Source organism: Platichthys flesus, chromosome 15 (assembly GCF_949316205.1).
Source record: "Platichthys flesus chromosome 15, fPlaFle2.1, whole genome shotgun sequence".
In the NCBI taxonomy this organism is placed as follows: domain Eukaryota; kingdom Metazoa; phylum Chordata; class Actinopteri; order Pleuronectiformes; family Pleuronectidae; genus Platichthys; species Platichthys flesus.
In genome coordinates this window covers 13,631,113-13,655,115 of record NC_084959.1, presented here as the reverse complement: position 1 = coordinate 13,655,115, position 24,003 = coordinate 13,631,113, and the positions used below count along the sequence as shown (strand labels likewise).

General features: G+C 42.6%; 1 protein-coding gene across 3 annotated transcripts; it reads right to left on the bottom strand.

Moving 5' to 3' along the window:
* Nucleotides 1-3,287: 3,287 nt before the first annotated feature.
* LOC133969543 (sodium/calcium exchanger 1-like) lies at nucleotides 3,288-23,298 on the bottom strand. Of its 3 annotated transcripts, XM_062406100.1 has the most exons (10): nucleotides 22,476-23,298; nucleotides 22,063-22,138; nucleotides 20,480-20,532; nucleotides 18,367-19,746; nucleotides 17,723-18,228; nucleotides 10,659-10,765; nucleotides 9,258-9,376; nucleotides 8,288-8,387; nucleotides 6,133-6,405; nucleotides 3,288-5,062 (listed from the first exon to the last, which is right to left on the bottom strand). In XM_062406100.1, exons 4-10 carry the CDS (start codon nucleotides 19,696-19,698, stop codon nucleotides 4,683-4,685), a joined length of 2,817 nt encoding a protein of 938 aa, XP_062262084.1. In that variant the 5' UTR covers nucleotides 19,699-19,746; nucleotides 20,480-20,532; nucleotides 22,063-22,138; nucleotides 22,476-23,298; the 3' UTR covers nucleotides 3,288-4,682. The 3 variants fall into 3 exon arrangements, with proteins under 3 accessions (XP_062262084.1, XP_062262083.1, XP_062262086.1); XM_062406099.1 differs by lacking the exon at nucleotides 20,480-20,532 and having other exon boundaries at nucleotides 18,367-19,736; XM_062406102.1 differs by lacking the exons at nucleotides 20,480-20,532; nucleotides 22,063-22,138; nucleotides 22,476-23,298 and having other exon boundaries at nucleotides 18,367-20,191.
* Nucleotides 23,299-24,003: the final 705 nt, after the last annotated feature.

The following is a 24,003-nucleotide window of genomic DNA, read 5'->3' as shown; positions in this document are numbered from 1 at the left end:
ACATAATGAGAACAAACAAATCAATAAAATATTACATATTTTCTTATACGAGGTCTTTGTCAGCCGTTCTCTTTGCCTGCAAATTCCTCCCCAGAGTGCTGCAGCAAATCTCATCTTTCTCTCTAGGCAGCAAGTACCGTAGCCATCCAGAAGGTGTATATGCATATCAAGTCCATGGCAATATTCTCACTCATTACAGCATAGAGAAACAGTTTATAAATAAGAACCATAATTTAGAATAGACAGACATTTTTAAATGCTAGTTAGATTCTTAAACATTTGATATATTAAGCCTTTTTAGTTCAGTTATTTAGTGTCAAAAGAAAATAATATAGAAAAGTTATTCTTTAAATTAAGTGAAATGCTTTTTGACTAAATATCCATTAACACAGTTTAACTGGGAAAAGAGAGGATTTACCCAGAACTCCCACCAAAGCCGGATTTACTTCACATTCGTTGAGTCTACATAGATTGATTGATCGTAAAATTGTCATACATTTGCAACACATATGATGTTGCCCACATCCTGTAGCTCTGGTGTTGTGACTCTGAGTCAAAGTTGCCCTCATTGTTGTAGTTTATATTGAGCTCTTAATTTGTAAACAATGCTTGTTTGTGTGACGACCTCAGCCATAATTCCATCATAGAGGCACTGTAAGAAACTTTTTTTTTAACACGTTCATATTCTTTTCAATTGTACAGTGTATGTAATGTCAGAAAATTCTGACATTATATGTAAACATATTGTGATGGCAATTTTACGTCGTCGTCAGGAATAAAGAGTGAATCAAACAAACAGATTCTTTGATTCTTTTATTACGAAGCTTCGGACACAAGTCAAACACAGAGCAAGGCTGTCTGCTTGAGAGTGCAAAGAGCCTCTCAGAACTCGCAGTTTAAGAAGCCCCTCCGAGTTCCGCAAAACAGTAGCAGGAACTTAAAAAAACACATGTACTGTACACATGGAGCAGGCAGATCATCTGATCAACACAATAACGGTAGATAAAAAACAGAGGTTCAACCTTTAAGAAACAGCATTGAAACAGGAACTTTGTCTAGACACAGTCTGGCACAGTATCCAACAATAGATTTTTAGAGAAAGTTTCAGAACACACATACATTCAATGACTCATCTGAAACTAGTGGTGACAAACATTGTTTCAAACAATGTTTTAATGTTAGCCTGGTCACTGATGCAGATGTATCAGATTACAAATTATGATTAGGTAAATTTGTACCTGTGTTGTGTTTACAGGCACTACAGGAACAGTAGAATTTTCTATTACAATATTCAGATTATCATTTTTTTTAACCCAACAGATGCTGGGTTAACCCACATAGAAAACTGGGAAAGACACAAATATTCATATATTTTCTGCCAATGTACGAAATATAATACTTAAATGATTAATCAGTTATCAAAAGAGTTATCATTTCACTTGCTGTCATTTCGTCTGGAGAGAACCGAATGGATTATTGGTGTATAAGAGTCCACTTTTCTGCACCATGCAGGCTCTCTCGACAAAGTTACCCCAACCAAGCTCATAGCCCTGATGCAAAAGAGCAATACAAAAAAACTGTATTTGCAGCTTCAACTGCTCCCAGCCTCTATATTTAAAACTTAAAACCGTATTGAGTCAACAGACATTTCACAGCAGGAGGGTCCTTTAATTGAAACCATGCCGGAGAGTTGCCAGTGTGTGGAACTCCTCTCTCAAAGAAGCCATGAGATGAAAAGTCACATGCTTAGGTGAGGAGACAAAAATCGAATCCCGGAGACCCAATAAAGTGTGTGCCTGCAAGAACAAAATAAATATCAACCCTTTGGCAGAGTGAACGTTCATTTCCCTGCCAACACGTGGAATCAGCTCATCTTTATGTTTTCAATAAAAAAGGCAGCAACACTTTTTTGTCTCTATATATTCTCTAGTGCTGCTGAGCATCAGGCCAAACAAAAAGAAACAGGATGAAACCCAAACCTCTGTCAACCACAACACTGCAATTCTACTGACGAATTAAAAGTTTGTTAATAATGTTGTTATCATGAAATAACCCTGATATTTGTTATTTCTCTGTTGAATTAAGCTGCCAGTTTACATTTAGATCAAATTGCTTTTTTGCTTTTCCTATTTGTCCGTGGATGCATTATTATTGTTTATACTTTTAATCTGTGTAGTTCTATCACTGTTAAGAGTGCTGTAGTTTGTAGAGTTGTTGTGGAGTTTTGGGATAATTTACTCAAGTAAAAGTTATGGTGGCCCTTTCTGAATTCAAATATTTTAACATTCGTGAGTTATTATGGTAAATGGTTTTGTATTTATATAGCGCTTTTCTAGGCTTGATGACCACTCAAAGTGCTTTACATTCACCCATTCACACACACATTCATACATACAGTGCATCTATTCGCAGCACTCTGTTATTCTGTGGAGGGCCATTCGGGGTTCAGCATCTTGCCCAAGGACACTTCGGCATGCAGATGGGTCAGACTGGGGATCGAACTGCCGACCTTCAGGTTGGAGGACGACCACTCTAACCCCTCAGCCACAGCCGCCCGTTAGGAGGTGCTGTTTTCATCTGCGTTAGTTTGTCCTTTCATTGCTTAGCAGGATTATGCAAAAACTGATGTATTTTAGTGAAGTTGGTGGAGGGTGGTACTGCAGGGGTCCGCAGATCTGAATCAGGAGGCAGATCCAGGAATCTTTTATACACATTCTTTAAAACTGTGAAATACTGCGTTTTGATTACTCAGAGATAAATTCTTGGATCTTCATTGAAAAATAAAAACAGCCATGTTTAATGAACTGATATTTGTGAGTGTCTGCAATTTAATGCACATTCACATAAAATTCCAGATCCAGTAAATTAAATGTGGTTTCAGAAGGCGACTGTTGGAACTCGGTGGAGCTATGTATCCTGCTGAATGTCATTAAAGTTTTTAATCATGTGCTGTGGCACTTGTGTAGACACTCTCATGAATTAGCCCCTTAATGAAACAGTGTAATGAGAGGGTACCGGCTGTGGCTGAGGAGTGGAGGCGGTCGTCCACTAACCTGAATGTCAGCGATTCCAACCAGTCTCTGAACCCCAAATGGCATCTGAAGCAGCACATAGATGCGCCATATGAATGTGTGTGTTAAATGGGTGAACGGCAAAACTGTGCTGTAAAAAGCTTTGAGTGTTCATCAAAGCCAGAAAAGCTCTTTATAAGTCTTAATTTACGTTTCCTTCTCTATGGTCACGTGAAAGCAAGACGAGGCATCTTAGAGGATCATAAATCAGCAACATTTATTACCACTTTTTTATACATTAAACGTGCATATCGATAAAACTAAAACTGATCATATAAATACCTCTACTGTAATACTGTTACAATAAATATGGCTCCACAGATTCTAGGTTAAATAAAAAAACGAAGCAAAGTTCAATAACAACTGCTGTGGGACACAAGGAGACACTTTCAGGGAAACACTGTAATCTTTTTTCATTTCGAATGATGGACGTGTGTTTGGCGATTGTGCTGCGATAGGGGCCCTCACTCCAACTGCAGTCATATGGAAAGTGGTCCTTTGCTCTCTCCGCTGTGCTTTTTACTAAAAGTGATGCTGTTGAAAAATGTTCACAGTGTCAGCATGACAGATAAGAAAACTGGCGTTCCGCGTGCGCACTCAAGACTGCGCTCCCACCATCTGTGAAGTCGGTGAGGAGATAGTGCCATGCCTTTACGACCGTTTGTGCTGGAGAGCAGAGGAGCACACACACACACGAGCGCAAAAATAATTCTATATGTGCTCACAGAACTTATATTTTATAATACAATTTAAAGCAGGCACTCTGCTCCACATTGAATTGAAAAAAGGCATTTGTAAACTCTGGCTATGTCAAACATGATACTGACCGAGAGAAGCTTCATGAGAAAGGGCGCCAGGCAGTGAGAAGTTCATGATACAGCTGCGGCTCACATGTACAGGAATACACCAACACATCAACTGCCATGTCAAAATATCACGTACAGTACTTTAGAGATTGATTACCAAGAAAACTCTGATAACGTGCAAAAGTAAACACACGTACTCTTTTACAAAACTCCCACGCACAATGTTCATCTTTTACATGATAAACAGTGAATAATTAATGTATAGATTGAGTAGTAAATATCAACACACACAGCTATGTTTTAGAATGTTGAAGAGATCATTTCTGTCTCATTAATGTCTTTCCTCTTATGTGAATGTCAAGTATATAATGTCATCCCATGCACCATCTTTAAATCTACATCGTTCAAATCCTGATTCAATCTTGTGCTTTCCTAACACTTAAAAACTCAAATAATTGTTTTCAGAGAGAGGACACGACGCCACAAGTTTGACATGTAAAGTGAAGGTTGGATGTGATTTATGCGGATTAATGATCAGATAAATGTCATTTGGAACGTATACTTTCAAAAGAGGAAGGAAAGTTGAGAGGAAGTGGCGTTTTAGTGGCTAGCTTTCACAGCATCGTGGAAAGTTCCAAAGTCCAAAGATTCAAAGTCAGTCAGAGATTGTGCAGAATCAGTAATAACTAATGATACAAATAGCTATAAACTTTTGTGAAAATAGGCAAAAAAGAGACAGAGAAAACACGTTCAGTAGACTGTAAAAACAAGGAGAAGAGACGTGTGTGTGCGTTTTCCCTGTGTCTTAGAAGCCCGGCACGTGGCAGTACGCCTCCAGCGAGGACAACAGGATGTAGATTAACCACATGGAGACGAAGAGGAAGAAGGTGAGGAGCTTGACTGTCCGGGGGCCCCCGAGCTCTGCCCCCGCCACGCCGGGACGCCGGCGGTAGAGAAGCACCATCACACCAAACACCGCCATGGCGGTGAAGAGGGTGACGGAGAAAGCCAGGGAGCCTGGGTTCACCTTGAACACCTTGCCTTTGGACCGCCAGTAGACCGCCGCGATGGTCCACGCCACGCCAATGCCCAGGAACACGTTCACCGCATTGCTGCCGGTCACGTTACCGATAGAGGCGTCAGCGTATTGGTCCTGGATGGCGGCCACTTTACTCGCAAATGTATCTGTCAAAGAAATAGATAGATGAAACAAGTGAATCTGTGCTAATCGCTGGATTTTAATGTGGAGATAAATACTGTTTACACAGACTCTGAAGGCCTCTTGTGTAAAGTCCACCTAAATCAGAGACTTCAAATCAAACTAAAATTACATAATTTAGTTTCTGCAACATTAAACTTTAAAATATCAATCTGGGGCACAAAGTGTTTCGGATAAATTGGCGATCAAAAGCAGGTAGAACTTTATAACAATAAACCATCTTTAAATATGTATTTGAGGTAAATAATTACTTTGTTTCACCTGTAGTGTATATATCATTTCAGGGGGAATGTTGTGTTTTTTTTGGGATAAAAATGGGTACGAAAGAAAACTGTTGGCCTTTATTCATTCAGTTCTTTCTTGACCCTTACCACTTCTACTACAAAATGCTAACTAACAAGCAGTGAAAACAGAGCCTACGTACAGAGTCTGATTTCTCAAGCTGTTTTCAGACACACACTAAACTCCAGACATTCACTAGGCAGAATTTCTTCCGCCAGCCCCCTGGGAAAGAACTCTGGACAATGTTAATCATGACCATGTACCAGACAACATCCTTTCAGACCAACACCACAGAGATCTGAATTCAAGCATGAAACTCTCTTCATCTGTGGATGGAGCTTGGAAATTGATGTCAAATTCAAAACAACAATGTCCTGAGGTTAATCAACTGTTGTGATCATTACCTTCTCAGGCTGTTTATTTCGAACAATTGCCAGCACAACGAGTCTGCCAGCTTGAAGGAGACTGTGTGGGGCTCACTGAGCTAAAACCTGTCAAAGCCTAATTTTCATCCTTGTGTTTAGGACACAGTGAAGTGGGAATACAGCTAAGCAGCATGGAGAGAATAACAAGTGAAACAATGTTTTTATTTGTTTCCAGTTGGTTAAAGCTCAAAAAGCTCTAGAGAGAATTCCTCTGACAGGAGGGTCACACAAAGCTACCCAAGCAGCTGGCTGCCTGTGTCGGAAAGCCCCGGAGGACACCTGTAGAACAAGTTGGGTGTTAGAGCTGACAGACAACACACACGGCCCACCTGGAACAGAGGTGCCGAGGGCCACAAACACCACGGCGGTGACCGAGTCCTTGAGGCCGACGGTGCAGCCGAAATGGGAGGCCAGGTCCCCGGTCACAGCCGTCAGGGCGCCGATGAGGGAGATGGACACGAAGAAGCAGGCCCAGCCGTTCCAGTACTCAGTGGGCGGGACGAAAGCGAAGAGGACTTTCCAGAACACTGTCAGGAAGTGCATAATATAATCGAAGCAAGACGGCAAGTGCTCCTCTCCGCTCTCCTCCTCATCGTCGTTACCTGGCAGAGACAAAGAAGAGATGCATACCCTGGAAAACACTGGCATCAAACTGCTGCTTCTGCTTTTTCCCATGATCTGAAGACTATTTCTTGCAGTATACAAATCAGACCACACATTTTTCACTATCGATACAAATGGAATAAACAGCGCTCTGTAGGAGTGTCTGTGTTGGGAACTGGGTCAACCTATTTCAACTTATTGGACATTCACTGGTGCAGATCTCAATCCCGGCAGCAACATTGTCTTCAAAGTAAAGGCATGTTTGTTTTTATTCCTGCAAATCTTGAACATGGGTCTGTGTCAACGTTTAACAGAACCCTGAAATAGCCGACATGGAAAATATGAAAACAGCAGGTCAGCAAATCATTCAAACTTATAAACAAGCAATACACGTGAAACACTGACTGTAACATCTTCACCGCAGATAAACCAGGTAGGATGAACACAAAGTTTTCTAATTTCAATCTGCACTATAGACAGTTTATAAAAAGCTCTGCACACAACGTCCAGCAAGCAAACAGTGAAAAAGTGACAATATATTGTGGAACTGTTTGAGGAGGATTCACTAATGACAGGGAATCATTTTGAAGTCGCTCCGGAGCAATAACACAGCACAAGAAAATTGTCTGTTCTCAACAGGCAGGTTTAAAACGAACACTGCACTCATCAAATCATACGAAAACCTGTGGAATGGTAAATACGTGTAGCTCCATGCATTATTTAAACCAAGAATAACATATCTAATGCAAAATCCACTCATGAATTTACATGTTGTTTGATGAATGTGTGGGGGCTAACCTTTTCAAATCATTACATTCAATCTGTAAACATAGCTGTGACTCAGTGATTGAGGCATTCAACAGGTAGGAAGTCGATTTTTCTATTTATATATACAAATTAGAGTGACCTCAACTAGAGAGGGAAAAAAGAGCCTATTAACAAAATGATATATCTCTCGTGTCTAAAACAGCTTTTAGCTCTAAATGCTTTGTGTGCCAGTGCAGATCTAAAAGGTTCACAAAGCCAAATGACAGGCTTTCAAATAGGGATAAAATGAAAAAATTTCGCCACACCACGTTCAATGATATAAATTCCTCAGGGCCGTTAATTTATCAGGCAGAGCCGGCCGGTTCGGTGTTTATGACGAGTCACATGAGGTGTTCAAATGCATTTTTAATGAACTGTCAGGATTAAATGAGGCAGCAAATAAACACAAATGTATTAAAATGCGCTTTGTTTTTGCCAGCTCTTCACTTAATAACGCTAAAATAATAATGTGTCTGAATTAGGCTTCAAACGTCATCCAATATCAAACTGGAGCACTTCATTTAAAAAGAACAAACACGCGCACATACCCGCTAAACCTAAACTTAATCTTAAAATGTAATTATTTAAGTTATGAGGACTTATTTTTTGTCCCCATAAGGACATGAGGTCCCCATAATGTGATTATTCAGGTAGAATCTAGGTCCCCACAATATGACTAGTAACCTGAAATACACACACTCACACTTACACACACACACACAGACACATACACACGCACACACACACACGTTTGCTCAGCTACTTTGCATTGACTTATATAAATTGTAGAAAGCCTTACCTTATCCCTAACCTGACCCTTGACCAATAAGTGACTGACCTTAACCTTAACCTTAAGCTTTTTGTTTGTCCCCATAAGGACATGAAGTCTCCAAACTATGACTGTTTAAACAGAATTAGGACCCCATAATATGAGTAATACTTTAAACACACACAGAGGCTGGTGTGTGGGGCAGCAGGTGGGCCAGCACCAGAGCTACAGGCTCATTCTTACACAGACACCCCCCCCCATCTCAGTGAACACATGAGACATTTCAGGACACTGCCACGACTCACCTGCGCTGACAGTGACAGCACTAACAAACTGCTCCCTCCAGCTGCTGCTCCCCACCACCAGAGCCAGGTTGGTCTTCTTGATGAGCTTGTCCACTGTGCTCTGCAGGCGACCCCGAACACAAAGGAAACAAAATAACACAACAAGGAGGCAGAGATTAACAGCACATCTCAACACTGTCGTATACACAAGAGACACCGACGTGGTGAAATGAGGACGAATAAACTGTGTCTCTTCTCTGTGGTGCACGGTGAGTCACCGAAACAAAACCCCACTGTCTCTCAGGACAAAGACATTTAGTGGCGTAAAACAGCTTTTCACCAGAGCAGAAAATAGAGCCACTCATGATACTGGAGCGCTGAGTTACACACATGAAGATCAGTTTACTCATCAGGAGAATCGCTGCACACGCTTTTTGGAAAAATGCCTCCAGCGATCTGAAAAATGAAACTTGATGATTGTGAAGTCGATGCTCAAAATGCTTCAGGTTTGAGCTTAAATAAAGTTTATTTTATTTGATCTTGTGACAACTCAACAGACTTTATGGCAGCGTGAGACTAAACTGATGGATTATCCCACAGTTAAATAATACAGTTAGCGCAACCTATAGCTGGATGAAACGACGAGAGGCCGACTCTGCTGGAGCCATTAGTTCCATGCACATAACTAATAATTCATCACCCATCCCTGGTCTGATAAAATATTAATCTGCAGAAGTCATAATATTAAAAAAAAAGATTCTGGTGTAGTTACTGAAAAATGTCAGTGCTTTATTTTGTCACTATCAATGCAGAACAAATTTATTGAGGTGAAAGCAACGTTGGAGGCCAGCATGGACCTGAACCCTCTGCTGATAAATAAATAAGATGCATGGTTAATGTCAAGTTGTTGAGAACAGCTGAGCAGGAATAGAACAGGTCTTGTGAGTGAGCTTGTGTAAACTCAGTGTTTGATGCTGCGTATTTCGCTTACCTTAAATTCATAAGACTCCTCGATGACCACCTCCAGCTTGGTGTGTTCTCCCAAACAGGGGCAGCCCATCTTTGATATATCCTCAGGCCCCAGTGCTGTCTTGTTATCGTTGGTGTCTCCTGCAGAAGAGGAACAGATGTGGAAACTATCAGTGGCTCCTCCATGAGAGATTTGTTAACAAGATAATATACGATCTGTGGGTCTGACTCAATAGCTTTTGTCAGAATCTCTTCTGTTGTCATGATTCTCCTGTCTGGAGCCTGTTGATTAGTTGGGACTTTTGATTATTTCATTGTGGATATTTTGGTTGTTTTCCTTGTGTTTGGTTCATGGATTTCTATCTGTGCAATGTAATCTCATTATCCCCTGTTTTATTTTGAAGCTTATCTCTTTGAGTGTCTCTCTTACTTTACTTCTTGTCTTTGACTAGTTTCCCTCCTTTATTGATGACTTGCTAAGCCTTCCTTAGCTTCTCCTGTGTGTTGTTAACTTTGTGTATTTAGTCTCTGTGTTTTCTTAGTTCAGTGACAGTTCGTCAAGTTACTCCCTCGTTCAGGGCTGCAGTGTTTTTCCAGTGTTTTTTTCCTCATGAGTTATTTACGTTTATTTTGAGCGGGCCTTCCTCATGTTACTTTAAAATACCTCTACCTATTCAGGCTTGAGACTGTTTATTGGATCTTTCCTTGGTGGCGTCTGCACTTGTGTCTGGTCCTGACATCAGTTACCTGATTCATTCTTAGCAGTTTTTCCCCCAAAAATGTCCAACTGTCCTTTATCTATTTAATTTTTCTTTAAAGAATATATTTTGCCTTCACTGTCTCCCAGAGGAAGGATTTATCTAGGGCACACATGTCAAATGACACAGCATCTCCATATAACCATGTTAACAATTATAATTAGGGTCTTTCAGTAGATTCTGAATACACCGCTGATGTGAGACGATAGTCAGAGGTTAGCGAAGGAGTCACACAAAGGTCGGCTTCTAGCAGTTGTCAGTGCATGTTCTTGTGTTTTGGGGGCGTACATTTGACAAGAGGACTGAAGGAGGGTTGGGATGAATGGGTTAGCTTTTCCAGGATTACCCTAGCTTAATGTGCAGCTGTAGGCAAGAAAAACAAACAAATAAATATCACTCTCCCTTTTAGTCCTCACACTGACCTTTAGTCAATAATCGAACATTGAGTCCTCCAACGTAAAGTTTGACCATGAAATGTACCGATCACACACTCTACATAGATCACTACTTAGCCATCAAATGTGTATCACTTGATATAAACTGCACAAGCCCAAGAACTTCAATAAAACATAAAGGAGAGTGGATACTGACTAAAGTGTATTTTTAATACTTAAATGAGGAAGAATCACTGCTGCTTTGGCGGTGCAGCCGTGTCCTCATCTCACCGTGTCTCTGTCCCACATCCAGCAGGATGGGTTCCTCCAGCACAATGGTGAAGGTCTTGTTCTTTTCGTACTCCTCGTCATCGATGATCTTCACATTCAGCATCTTCCTGTGAGCGAGAAGGGTCAAGGAACAGGAAAAGGATTGGAGCGAAAGGAGACTTTCATTAATAATGTTTGTATTGGAAATAACAGCAGCTGTCATTATGAGTTAACATGCAGTAGGGTTTTGTTATCCAATCAGAAATAGATCCCTAGCAACCGGTGGAAGCAGTAACTAATGCTACGTTTGAATAGCAGCGGTGTAGCCGAGAGGTAGACTGCCCACACAATGAATCATGAATCAGAGCTGTTAGATAAGAAGATGGCAGCTGAAGATTTAAACAAATATCCTGTAGGGTAGAACATTGTGTACCATATAAATTAAAAAAAGTGTTTTTCAACAGCAGTCCGCAAGAGGGCGAACTCCTTTTACAACATTAAATCCATTAATCATAAAATTAATAATACAGAAAAAGACCGGAACCCTCTCACACACTTCGAATTTCAAGTAATAGGAATTGTAACTGTAACTGACTTTTAACGGACTCATGCGGGTTAAAGCTAACACCCGACCTGACCGCGTGAGTCTGTGGTGTCAGTCTGTGACCGATATATTCTCCTCAGCCCGCTTCATTCTCCCACACTGTCACACCGAGTCTTTTTCTCCCTCTCCCTCCATCTCCCTAATGATATGTGGGCGGCTGTCTATTTCCGTCTACACACATACACTCAGGATTCGACAACATGCAGGAGAGAGTGTTTGCTCGCAGTACAGAAGGATTTAATTTTAAACACGAACAATACGTCATTGGCTGCCTAATGTCAGGGAGAGTCATGCCAGTGGGAGCATATCGCCCGAGTCCTCACAGTGGATACAAAAGACCCCATCTTCTAAACAAGCTACCGTTTCAAGTGCTTTATGTACACTCACGGGTGAGTCTACTTTGAAGCACCATGGAGAGGCCTTAAAATATAATATGACTGTTCAGCTGCTATGTTCATGCGGCAGCCATTTTGATATTACATCACACTTGGGCTAGGAAGAGTTTGTCCTGCTGCAATGGATCAAAATGAAAAGAAATAATAATATAATAACTGGCAGGGTTCAGACAAACATTTACATTTCAGAGACCTCAGACCGAAATTCAAATGAGAAATTCAACAAGCATCAGAGGAATGGATTCACTTCCTGCATTAGGCTGATTAGTTGGCAATTTAACTCAGAATCTCTGCCAGAGTCTTACGCACATTTGCTCTCATTTCAGACAGGAAGTGGATCATAATAACTCGAGTGGGGAACGTTTCAAAACGAACCACAGACTTTTAAATATACATTCAGAATTATTCCATGAATTTATTCATTTATTTTTCTTTTTTCCTATTGAAATATCCAGTCTTTCCAAGTCTTGAATGAGTTCAAATACAACAAATGAGCAGCCCATAGGAAAATTGTAGCAACACCTGGTTCAATGAAATAATCAAAAGTATAAATCTAACAAATTAAAGCCATTGAGTCTCATGGAGCTTCTTCCTTCATGTAACGGCAGTATGAAAATACCAGAGCAATATCGATTCAACCAGATTGACCCTCAGTAAGAGCACATACCTCCTCCAAGTGAAACAGTCCCCTTAGGAATCCACATTTGTATTCCCAACATCTACATTTTTATTTGGAGCCACACCAACTTTCACAAACTCATAAATATCAGTCTACTAAATATGCCAAATTCATAGAGATCCTCACATTACTCTCTGGAGAATTAATGAAAAAGTTGAAAAACACACAAAAATGTATATCTTTGATCAGCTACCCTGAGAAACAAATACTAAAAAATGCAGATGGCAATACACATTTCAGGTTAGATTTAGAAATGTATGAATCTATTGTATATATACATGAAAATTACCTGTAAATTACAAATCAGCATATAGACCGATAAGCAGTACCACTGTTGAATCGTCTACCTGACTCCCATGAGCCTCATTTTGTTGAGTTAGACAACTAGATCAATATCACTTTTATATCTCTACAGTAAATACAAAACTAGAGTGTACAGGTAGCCTATTTATCTCAGGTTAGGCGTAACAGCTAGAGAAATCTGCCTGAGACAATTTTCCCTACCGGACCACTGCCTTCAATTTGTTGACAATGGTTATTGTCCAAGTTTCTCAATCCCCACTAGTGAGTTTGAATTGGTCGCTATTAGAATCAGGCCCATGGCTATATCACCACCCTGCTCTGTTCCCTGACTGCTCCCAGTCCAATAAGCAGCTTAGTACAATAGCCACAGTTGAACTCATATTACATTGCACATAAGACTGTGTATCAGCCATCTCTCCAGTCCTGAGAAGTCATTGTGGGTAACATATCCGGCTATTGTGTCTGACGCACACACACACACACACACACACGCACACACACACACACGCACACACACACACTCAATTTTATTGTCAGAGCTCCGAAAACTAATCTGTGTTGTGTCCCTGAGATTTCAGTGCTCTACGACTTAAGAAAACAGATTGTAGCTAAAGCAAAGTAAGAAGAAATCTTCATCAATTGACAAAACCTGAGCTGCCGATACACAGGACACAACTGAATACGTAAAGGTGCTGAAGAAGCACAAACAACAGAGGGAGTTTCTCCAGGGGACACAAGGATATAATGAACGCGACTGGGACAAGCTTTGTGTTCAATACTTAGTGACTTTAGAGCAGCTGAACCCAACTTCAGCTAGAAAACATTTCCATTGCCGTTTCTGCATTCTTTTGTGTCAGGTTGATGACAAGATGCTGTTTTCTTAACTGTCAGTGCGCTGACTTTTCATCTAGCCAGCGTATGAAAAAAGCCATTATCTCTGCTGCAGGTGTGAAATACACTGCAGAAAGTCTGACTGGCTCTATTTCACTGGGGCTAATAAAACTACAGATGACATCACACTTTTTTTTCTTCGATTATTGAATATGTGCATGCCTCATCTGTAAAATAATCAGGTGGATTAACTTGGATTAACCTGCAAAAAAGAGACTAAGACTCAGGGTCTTGTGTGGTGTGACTCAGATGGTCATCTCTGGAAAGAGGGACTGTACCACTATGATTCTGTGAGAAGCTCTGGAGTTTCCCTCTCCTCCACATCCTGCGCTAATGTGGTGAAGATGCTCCAGTTTCCTCCCACAGTCTAAAGACCTGTACAGTAAGTCATGGGGACTGGAGACTCCAAACTGCCTACAGGCAGAGTGTGAGTGATGTTATGCCTCTGTATGTTCACCCTGGGAAAGAGTCTGTGCCTTCTACCCTCTGCCTGCCGGGACTGGCTCCAGCTCTCCTGAGAGCCTGACACGAATGAAGCCAGCAGGGAAAATGACTGAAATCATATTCAGTATGCATGACAGTATGTCAAACGCTCACGTCTGAAGAGGGGGCAATGCCATTCAGTTAAAAAAGTGCGGCTCAAACTAGTGTGTCAGCACCTATCTGCCATGCTGAAGTGTCCTTGAGCAACATACTGACTCTCGCCCAGCTCCACTGCTGTACAATGAAAATTGAGATATATGTTCCTCATATCTGCTGCCGACAAAATAAAAAACATTGTTCTGTCTCCTCTCTAATTTGATATTAGATTATTATACAGGATATTTATATGGAAACAGGGATTTCAACATGGTGATATATGACCCTACCTCTGACAACTTACAAAGCTGGGTGGTTCCTTTTTATGAAAACATAACAGCTGAGTACATGAAGAGAAGAGTGTGATTAGAAGAAACTCGACATACAACACGACTCTGTGAGGCTGTGATTAGTTTATTTAAATATTTAGAATTGATCCTCTGGGAACCATCAATGTCTCTTCAACATTTTGTGAAAGCTTGTTTTCATTAGCACTTGTTTATCCTCAAATTTAGTGGGAACTTCGTTTTTGCGGCCAACAACCTTCGACAAGTCATGGGCGATAGTGAGGGAATTAAACAAGGTGGCTGCGAGGTCAATTTATTAGTATTCAGTGGGTGAAACAAACACTGAGCTCAGGAAGTGTCACTCAACCTCGAGCCACTCAGGATGTCAAATGGGGCGAAAGATCTGAATTACTTTTTAGAAATTTCTAAAGGACACATATTTTTTTGTTTCTGCTTACAAGGCATAGCCAGCACTAGCTTCTGTGTAGCCCAAACGAGCGCGGCAATCTTTTTCGAGCTTTGTGGAGCGAATCTAAAAAGAGAAGCCTAATAACATTTCTTATGGTTGCAAAAAGGAAACCTTCACATCAGTGGCGTTAGAATGGTGCCAACGAGTGAAGGAATTCACAGAAAGAAGAACACGATTTGAAAGAGGTTTTAACCAACTCCGAATGCGTTGACGTTACCCGTCTTTCATCCATGTTTGTCAGGAATTCAGGATGTTATTGATCCTGACCACATTAGGCATGAGAAATAAATAATATCAGGGTATCGATTTCCCTTTCCCGAGGAGTTCTCCTCACAACGCTTGCATCTTAGTTTATGTAACTGCCCCTGTTATCCACTTCAGCCTCACATCTTGTGGCACTGACAAAAACACATAGAGGAAGCTACACTTAAACATCAAAGAGTCTGTGCAGATCTTCCTCTAATCCATGAACACATAATTTAAAATGCTTCTCCATGTCAGCCACCTGTTTATTTGGGGTTTCTGTGTGTACATGTTAATCTATTTCCTGCAGAATTTAGAAAGTAAATTATTATTTAATTGCACGCCCACGTTTTAAACCCTTCTTTTTGGCTTTGTGTCAACGGCTTAAAAACTTGGCTTCCACCGGTTCTTCGCTCCTCTGCATGGTGAAACATCGACCCGGGTCGGCTGATGCACACACACAGACTCAAGGAAACACAAAGCCTGAGAGGCTGTAACAAACACACACAGAAAAGCCATAGAGCTGCCTGGGGGCCGGCTGCTGAGTGTCAGCTCTTTGTCCTGAGCGCTCGGGGGAAACATGGAGATGGCTTTTCTTGAAACACAAGAAAAGCCATCTCCGTTTGAAGGAGGAACTTGGGCAGCCTGCTGAGCAGTCAGCAGCACGGATATGCATTTCAACGCACAGCATGTGCATGAAGCTCTTTGGCGTAGACGCAAACACACAAACAGCCTCATGCTTGCAGGAGCTGAAATGCCTTGAGATGACGATGCACAGACACACAGTGGTGGGGCTTCACCTGCATCTTTAACTGGGCAGACTGAGGGCTCCAAATTAAACAGCCTCATGAAAAATTCAGTCGGACTCGAGCATCTGAGCAGCATAAAGCAGCATCAAAATATAATCTTGTGAAAGAATTGAGCTCTTGAAATTCTCTCAATCTCTGTCTTGATGCCTTTATTAACACCTTTTTTTTGCAAATAGAGATGAACGACGACATCTCTCTCTCACCCCCTGGTAGCAGGTTTAGCTTCTTCGGCTGGATAGAACAAGCTGCTGTGTCTTGACCCAGCTGGACCTGGCAATTCTGACTCATGTCTGAAGTTTCCACCCATTATCCGAGACCCTTTAAATCCTCACACAGGAGCAGCTGAGCACAGCTATGGCTCCTTTTCAGTGGTTTGAGAAACTGTCCTGCTCTGCTGGATCCTTCTTTGCATCTCCCCAACCGGCTCCAGAGCAACTGTTGCGGAAAAAACAGAGTCCAGATAATATAGAGTGTGCAGATGCTTGTGTCACTGTCAGCTTGCTACAGTCTGTTTAACTTGTCTAGTCTCGCCTCAGTAGGTGAGAATTTTATGTAACACTCAGTCTTCATTTGAGCGCAGATACAAGCTGTCCTCCTCTCATCTCGCAGTGCTCGACACCATTGTCTCATTAACTGCACCTTCCGCAGCTCTTTGCGGTGCCTCAGGAACTTTTGGGACTCATTTAACCCCTCTTCACACGCTTTAATTGCTCTGAAAGCTCAAGAAGCTCTTTTTTTAGTATCCCTTTGGAGCCACGCTTTGTTTGATGTGGGCTAACGCACACGTACACACAAGCAAACGTGCAAAAACACCAAGCACAAAACACGGATAAATGTGCGACGAGCGAACTGACAAACTGCAAGACAAAAAAGACAAATTGGAAGACCTGCATTCTCTCTGACACCGAGTATTCACCTGCCTCTCCTCCCACTCGGCCAACCTACACAATACACCTACACACGAGCCCTGAAATCCTCTTCACACAGACGGATTCCTCTGACACATTTTATTCCTCTTGTTTCCTCCCGCGGTGTGTGTGCTGTAAATCATTTTGTGAAATGCTTGATGCAGTTTAGTTGCCTTTCCTTTTCGTTAAATAATATAGAAGCTGTGAATAATTGCCAGGTTCTGGCTCATCTCATCGTTAAAAAACAAACAAATACACAACAACAAGTGTCTATCATCTTTCTGATGACCTTTCTACACGACGGTGGGGAGAGAAGCTTGAAAAACATCACACTTTCACCCTTCCTCTTTTCATCCGCCACTCTGCTGCTGCATCCGTGAATCCTTTGGTTCAAATGATCACACAGGCTTCATCACATGCACCCGTCTTGGTATCTGCTCACTCCTCATATCGCAGTCACCAGTCAGATTTCCTTCTCTCTGCTCTGTGGCTCACACACACACACACACTTCTTTCTGTTTCTGCAGTGGACGTTTCAATGCTCTGCAACACAACAAATTCCCATATAACCTCCACAGAAACACGGCAGCTCTGCCTCTTAATTCTGCATGCATTCATAGAAAACTGCCTCTCCTTGTTCCTCCTCCCTTACATCAGCCTCACTGTTTCATTATCTGCCTGACAATTATCTTATCCTCCCACATCATCCCTGTAAAAGATCTTAACTTCTCAGTGTGAACATATCTATGACTCATAAAAATAGTCTTTATATCCTGTAGGGGTGAGCAGACAAGCAACCGACGGTGATCCAGCTGGACTGGTTAACACACCAACGTGTGGGCTGGGATGTTTATTCAAGTTATGAGAAGCAACAACAAGACATCACATCAACTTAAAAAAAGAAGTATTGCTGCTCACATGGTCTCGTCGTTCTGAAACTCTAGCTTCCCAGACACCTCCTCGTAGTCCTCCCCGGACTTGGCAGTGCCCTCGGCTGTGTGGTAGGGCACCGCCACCTTCCCTCTGGCCCCGGATGTCCGGTGAACCTTCACCTGCATGTTGCCGACGCTCTCACTGACCCTTGAGGTGCTGCTCTCAAACGTAAAGATGCCGGCGTGGTCGTCATCGTAGATGGTTACCGTGGCAGTGTGAGCGCTGCCCAGGGCTGCCTTCGGAGGAGCGTGGGAGGCGCTGTTGCTGGATGAGATGGAACTCGGCTCCAGGACAGAGACCTCGGCGCGGTGCACGATACGTGGGTTACTGAGGCGCACGTAGAAGTGCTCGTCCTCTTCGAAAATGTCGTCGTCGATAACGCCAACAGTGAATTCTTTGGTTGTTTCACCGGGCTTGAACACCAAAGTGCCCTCGGCAAACTCATAATCGGAGCCTGCGTTGGCTGTCCCATCCTCTGTACGGTAGTCCACCTGCATGGCACAGGAACAGACACTTGTTAAATATTCAGTAACTGTAGTTATAATAAAATGGTGAATTATTAATATTTTCTGCCTGAAGCAAGTGGATTTTTTGAATTGACCTTGAGCGTTTCCCATTTTCCCCCTTACCTTCACAGTGCAGCCACTTTCTCCTCCATGGCGGCTCACTGACACCTTCAGTGAGCCACAATTCTCAAAGCACTGGTAGTGAAAGGGGTCAAACTGCATGTAGATGGTGTTGGGGTCTTCCTCTTGCCCGCTCGCCTCATGACAACTCACGACCTTCCTGGCCTGATCAGCGGCGTGCTTCTTCAGGATGTTCCCAGCTCCGATCATCATGCGTGTGGCTTGGATGCGATAGAAGGCCCGACTCTTCTGCTGCTGGACCAGCACTTGGTAGTTGGCCATCTCAATCAGCTGCTCCATGTCCTTCTCCGGATGCCTCTGTTTTAAGTCTTTCAAAGTGCGAGCCATATCCCTTCGGGCCTCTTCCTCTTGATCTTGCTCCGAGCTACCACCGCCTTCCTCCACCCCTTCCAGCATCCCATCCAGAGCTTCTTTAGGGTGAGTGTGGGAGTTCACACCCTGGCCGTCCATCTCCAAGTCCATTTTGGTAAACATGGCGTCGCCCTCTGACTCGATGATAATGCCGCGGGTCTTGTCTGTGCGATAACGCTTGTGGACGTACTTGTAGAAGAGCAGGCGCCTGTCTGCGATCCAGGCTTGCAGCACACAAAGGGGGAAGAAGAGGAAGGTGAGGACGGCCTCCCAGAGGGCCACCTCTCCGGGGGAGAACACAGACAGGATGAGGTACAGCCAGATGTAGGCGAACACGCTCCAGGCAGCAGTGACAAAAAACACCCGAAGGTGCTTTATCTTGCGGACTTCGTTTTCTGGCACCACAAAGACACAGATAGCGATGATAATGAACATGTTGAATGCAGCGCTTCCCACGATGGTGCTGGGGCCCAGAGAGCCAGCCTCAAAGTTATGGCCGATCACTTCGATGACGGACAACAGGATCTCTGGAGCTGATGAGCCCAGTGCCATCAGGGTCAGGTTGGACACTGTCTCATTCCAGACGCGCACAGTCGTTTTGGTGATCTCGCCGTTGGGCTTCTTGATGGTGATCTCCTTTTCCTGAGAGGTGATGACCTCGATAGACGACATGAAGCGGTCTGCGATGATGGACATGCCCAGGAACATGTATATAAGAGCTGCGAAGTAAACTATGGCGCGTGCAACCTTGTCGCCCACCGCAGGGTTCTGTGGGTTCCACAAGGGCAGCACCACGCCCTCGGAGCAGTTACTCGCAGTTGAGCAGTTGTCTGCCGTGCTGCCTGCATCTTCATGGCCCTGGGAGAAATGAGTTACCCCCGGGAGCAGGACGAGCAGGAAAGAGATGAAAATATATGGACTGACAGGTGAAGAGCGGTTCAGGATAGTCTTGTGCAGTAGCATGGTGACGGTACTTGCAGTCTGCCGTCACTCGTGAAGGTCTATACAAACCTCGGAAAGACAGAACAAAGAGGAAATTTGCAGAGAAAATCAGATGGTTGCATTGATTACATCAGATATTCATCTATTGTTAGAATCAACTATACGGGAAAGGGTCAACAACACAAAAGTCCTTACTCTCATGCTCTTTTGTATGCAAATGATGTGGGATTTAACAGTTTGGTCGGTCCGAATTTGGAAAACCAGAAGTATTGGCACCTACTTATCGTTGAGTCACTCGTATTGAACTACTCTGTCAAACACCCACACATGTAATGTGGCCAATGTGTGCCGAGCAGCAGTAAAAACGTTAACCCTCTGCACTGGAAATATTGAGGGGAAAACACAGACTCAGTTCACCGTGTACAGTCAAGTTAGATGAGAAGAAAAAATCTTCACTGACAACGAGTTAACGAGAAAGGGAAGCTGTTGTGAGGCAGCACAGACGTCCTGGAATAAAGAGATATTTTAAGATTATTTGAAGGAGAAATTCAGTTTACCTCTCAGCTCCATATTATTTTTAATGCTAACAAATGCAGCAAACGTGTTTTTTCTCCCCATTTTATCTAAGCTTTATAAACTATGTCATGGGACAAATTAAAATCATTTCACTGTGGTTTTTCTTGGCAGCGCAGTGACCATCTTTACAGCTTGAGTGAGCAATTCAAAGAGCAGAGCGTCAATACACTCCAGAGGATTAACATCTGAATCAGTGTGAAGAGAGGGAAAAAGAAAAGAGAAATACCAGGGAGTGTAATCTACTGGTTCCAATTTCTGTCTCGAAAATAGGTTGCCCACCTGAAGCAGAAGAGATCTGTCAATGCTTCAGGAGCATCAGTGAGAAAAAAGCAGCAATCTTCACTTTAACCTGCAATTAAGGGGAGCACCATCACCACCAGTTTCCATCGAGGCTACATTTCAGGGGTTAACAGCGCAGTACAAATGTAAAAAATGAACTTGTCCATATTTTTGTTGCCTCGTAAATAAATGAAGGACAGATTGTATTTGTGCAACAACAGCTTTTGTGCAGCAGCTCAACAGCTGTGTGCCGAGTGGAAAGATCAGAACCATGGACAGCGACTCCTCCAGCCGGCAGGAGGAACCGACCATGAGTGAAATGTGACTATCCACAAAGAGTCCTGACTTCAAAAACACTCCCATGAATCCTGAGTCCAAGTGCACGTTGTGTACCTCGTGTCATTTAGAGAGAGTTTAATATTTCACAGCTCCGTCATTTTCCGCGATAGCATAATATAATAATATAAATTTTTCTTTGGCAAACAACCCTGCACAAATTTTGAGTGGGTGATGTTTCTATGGCAAAAGCAAGCTCTCCAACTGGTGGATACAGGGATGAAGCTTTTTTTCTTTAAAAAAAAAAAATCAATGCTATAGAGACAAGAGGTGTAGCTAGTTTCTACCGGTGTCAACTACTGTTCACTGACTCACATTTCTCGTTCGAATCACCAGGCAGCAATAGGGTAGCACAGGAAATTACTTTTAGTGGCACTCGGCCTTGTTTCCTTGAGAATATAGAGATTTCTATTCAAAACAACAACTGAAGCTGAAGGTTTTATTTTTTCAGCTTAATTGGATCATTTGCAAACGTCGAGTCTCACCGAAAACATTTTCTATATAGATTTGAGGATGCAGATCCCCTAGAGGAACTCAAGCAGTCCAAAACCACAATTCTCCGTGAGGCTAATATTTACTAGTTATCATTATTTCCACAACAACCTCACTCCAGCTGCTGAAAAGGCCCATTGAGATTTCACTCTTCCATTTCACACAATTTCACATGCAATCTTCAGCTATTCTAAAATTGAAAAACAACTCTGACCCAAATGAAATGATGATCTTATCGTCAGAAGTGTTCCTGTTTGGTTCGCAGGGGTCTCGGGTTGACAAGTAAACACTTGAACATAATGAGTCAGATTTTGATGCCAGAAATGGTTTTGTGAGCGAAGGTGTGATATTTTTTTTCTCTCTCTTTATTCAAATGGTGGCATTCTCAATTAGCAATGAGTGACTTCCTAAATGTCATTTCCACTGCCCTGGGAATGAAAATTCAGGAACAAAATGGAGCAGAAACAGAGTGTAAACACAAGAGGGAAGCGGCTGCTTGCACACAACACAATTCATTATATTGAACCAAACCCCACAATCAGTAAACAGTAAGCAGATATGACAAGTGTAGTGTTGGATTACATTCACTTATGAGTCTCAGAGCCTGATGCCAACAGCATAGCGGTGAAGAATCCAGATGTGCATGCAGGAATAGTGTTAGCACAGAATATGGTTAATTCTGTAAGAAACTGAATTACTCACCCGGGTGCAGTTGTCTGTGAGTCAGCTCGGTGTGGAAGTTGTGGCCTCAGGAGATGAAGTTATCCTTCATATCGCTCTGTGGAAAAACGAATTATCTGAAATTCTTAAGAGACTTTTCAATATTCTAACCAGACAGGATACCCACACATGTAAGAGACTTTCATGAAGCGTTTTAAAAGCCACAGATGCGGGGATGCAGATTTAGCAGCTGGAGTAAACATATAACTGTAGAGACAATTCGCAGATGTTAAGTTACAAATGGGTTCTGATACAGCTAGATTACTGCACATTACAGATGCACGAGAGAGGAGAGAGAAAAAAAAATCCGATTATCCCCTCATCAGCAGTCTGTGCATGAGGGACGAGCAGAGCGTTCCATTTGGTGCGCACAGCAGTCCGGCACGCATACTCACAGAAAGATGGTTTTCAGCTGGACCCTGGTCAGAGCGGTCGTCTGTGTACCCTGCACCAGCTCAATGTGTGAAGACACCCCGTGTGCCATTCACACAGCGGGCTGCTTGTAACGGTGTTGGCTTGTTGCGCTGGTGTCTTAGAAATGACGCGTAGCTCTCCCCGGTGCTTCTCCACTATCTGTTTCTCCCCCTCCCCTGGCAGGCAGGTGCACTATACCTCAGCAAACTTAACACTGTCGGATTAGTTCGTCTTATTCAATCCCCATCGTCTAATTCTTCCACCTTCACTAAACCTAAGTGCTTTTTCTCAAAAGCCACAATGCGTTCTCAGCTTTATCCTGTCCAGGCTACGTGCGATTGTTGATGCGTACCAATAATAAATAATAAAAAAAAACGTGTCTCAGTCCTCATTCGTCCCGCATGTACCAGTTAGAAATTCAACATTTAAAACAAAAAGCTTCACTCGCGATTTGAATTGGGTGAGAACGATGATGTTCTTTTCAGTCTGTCCGAGCCGGATAGCGCAAAGAACCAAACTGGACTGCACATGAAGAGTAGGCGTTAATGCATGGTGAAGAATTGAGAGGACACAAAACCACACACACGGATCAGGATGGAGATCAAGCAGAGGGATGGTGGCAGACCGATAGAATAAAACAGAAGAGAGGAGTGTGGTGTTATGCAGATGGAAGCCTTGTCTTACTCTTGCGGTGGCCAGCTTTGGCACAAGAAACGATGAGCGAGATGGAAAAAAAAGAAACAGTAACACTGCAGAAACAGGGGAGGAGACGTTCACATTCAGCGCTACACGCACGCCAGGTCCTCTTGACTGCGCATCAGGAGTCGGGGGATGAATGAACGGTTCACTCCCAAATCCTCATGTTCAGCTCATTGTCGTTATCATCAGCTCATGACAAGCTGCTGTAAGCTCAAAGCTACAGAGACCAGATCCGTCCTGAGATGTTGCCTGTAGGTCTGTTGCGGTGTTTGTTAGTTTGATTATTGTAATATAGTCTGGGTGGTTATAGACAGAGATGTACTTTAAATATGCATGAAGTTTTACCCTGGAATTTTAATTTTTTCGGCATTTAAATGTGTGATCCATTATAAAATTGGTATATGATCAGAACAGGATTGACAATTTGGGGGAAAATAAACAAACAAAACTTTGCAAAAAGAATGAAAAGGGTCGATTCAATTCTACGGGCCAGTAATCACATCCATATTACCCATTGCACACTACCTCACAAGATTCTTGCACTGGTAAAAAATGGATTGGCAACTTTGCCATTCGAATGCCTGCCACAATTGTGGTGATCAAAAATAAAGGCATTATAAAGGTGACATCCTCTTTGGATCTGAAGGCTGCTCTCTGAAGTCAGAGAAAGAAGGAGTCTTAGTTTTTCAAAGATTGAAGGACTCATTTATCGACGGTATTTGGTATTTGAAGAAGCTTTCGATATAGAATGATCTAGTTGCACTATTGTGATGCAGGCAGTATGCGAATGCAGCCTCCGAAGGTTGTGGC

Excerpts from the sequence above, each read along its gene's own strand:
- LOC133969543 (XM_062406100.1), bottom strand. The coding sequence starts at position 19,698 with ATGCTACTGCACAAGACTATCCTGAACCGCTCTTCACCTGTCAGTCCA. Across the intron at positions 9,377-10,658 it reads GGATGTGGGACAGAGACACG|GAGACACCAACGATAACAAG; the intron begins GTGAGATGAGGA and ends CCTCTTCTGCAG. Across the intron at positions 5,063-6,132 it reads CCTCGGCACCTCTGTTCCAG|ATACATTTGCGAGTAAAGTG; the intron begins GTGGGCCGTGTG and ends TTTCTTTGACAG.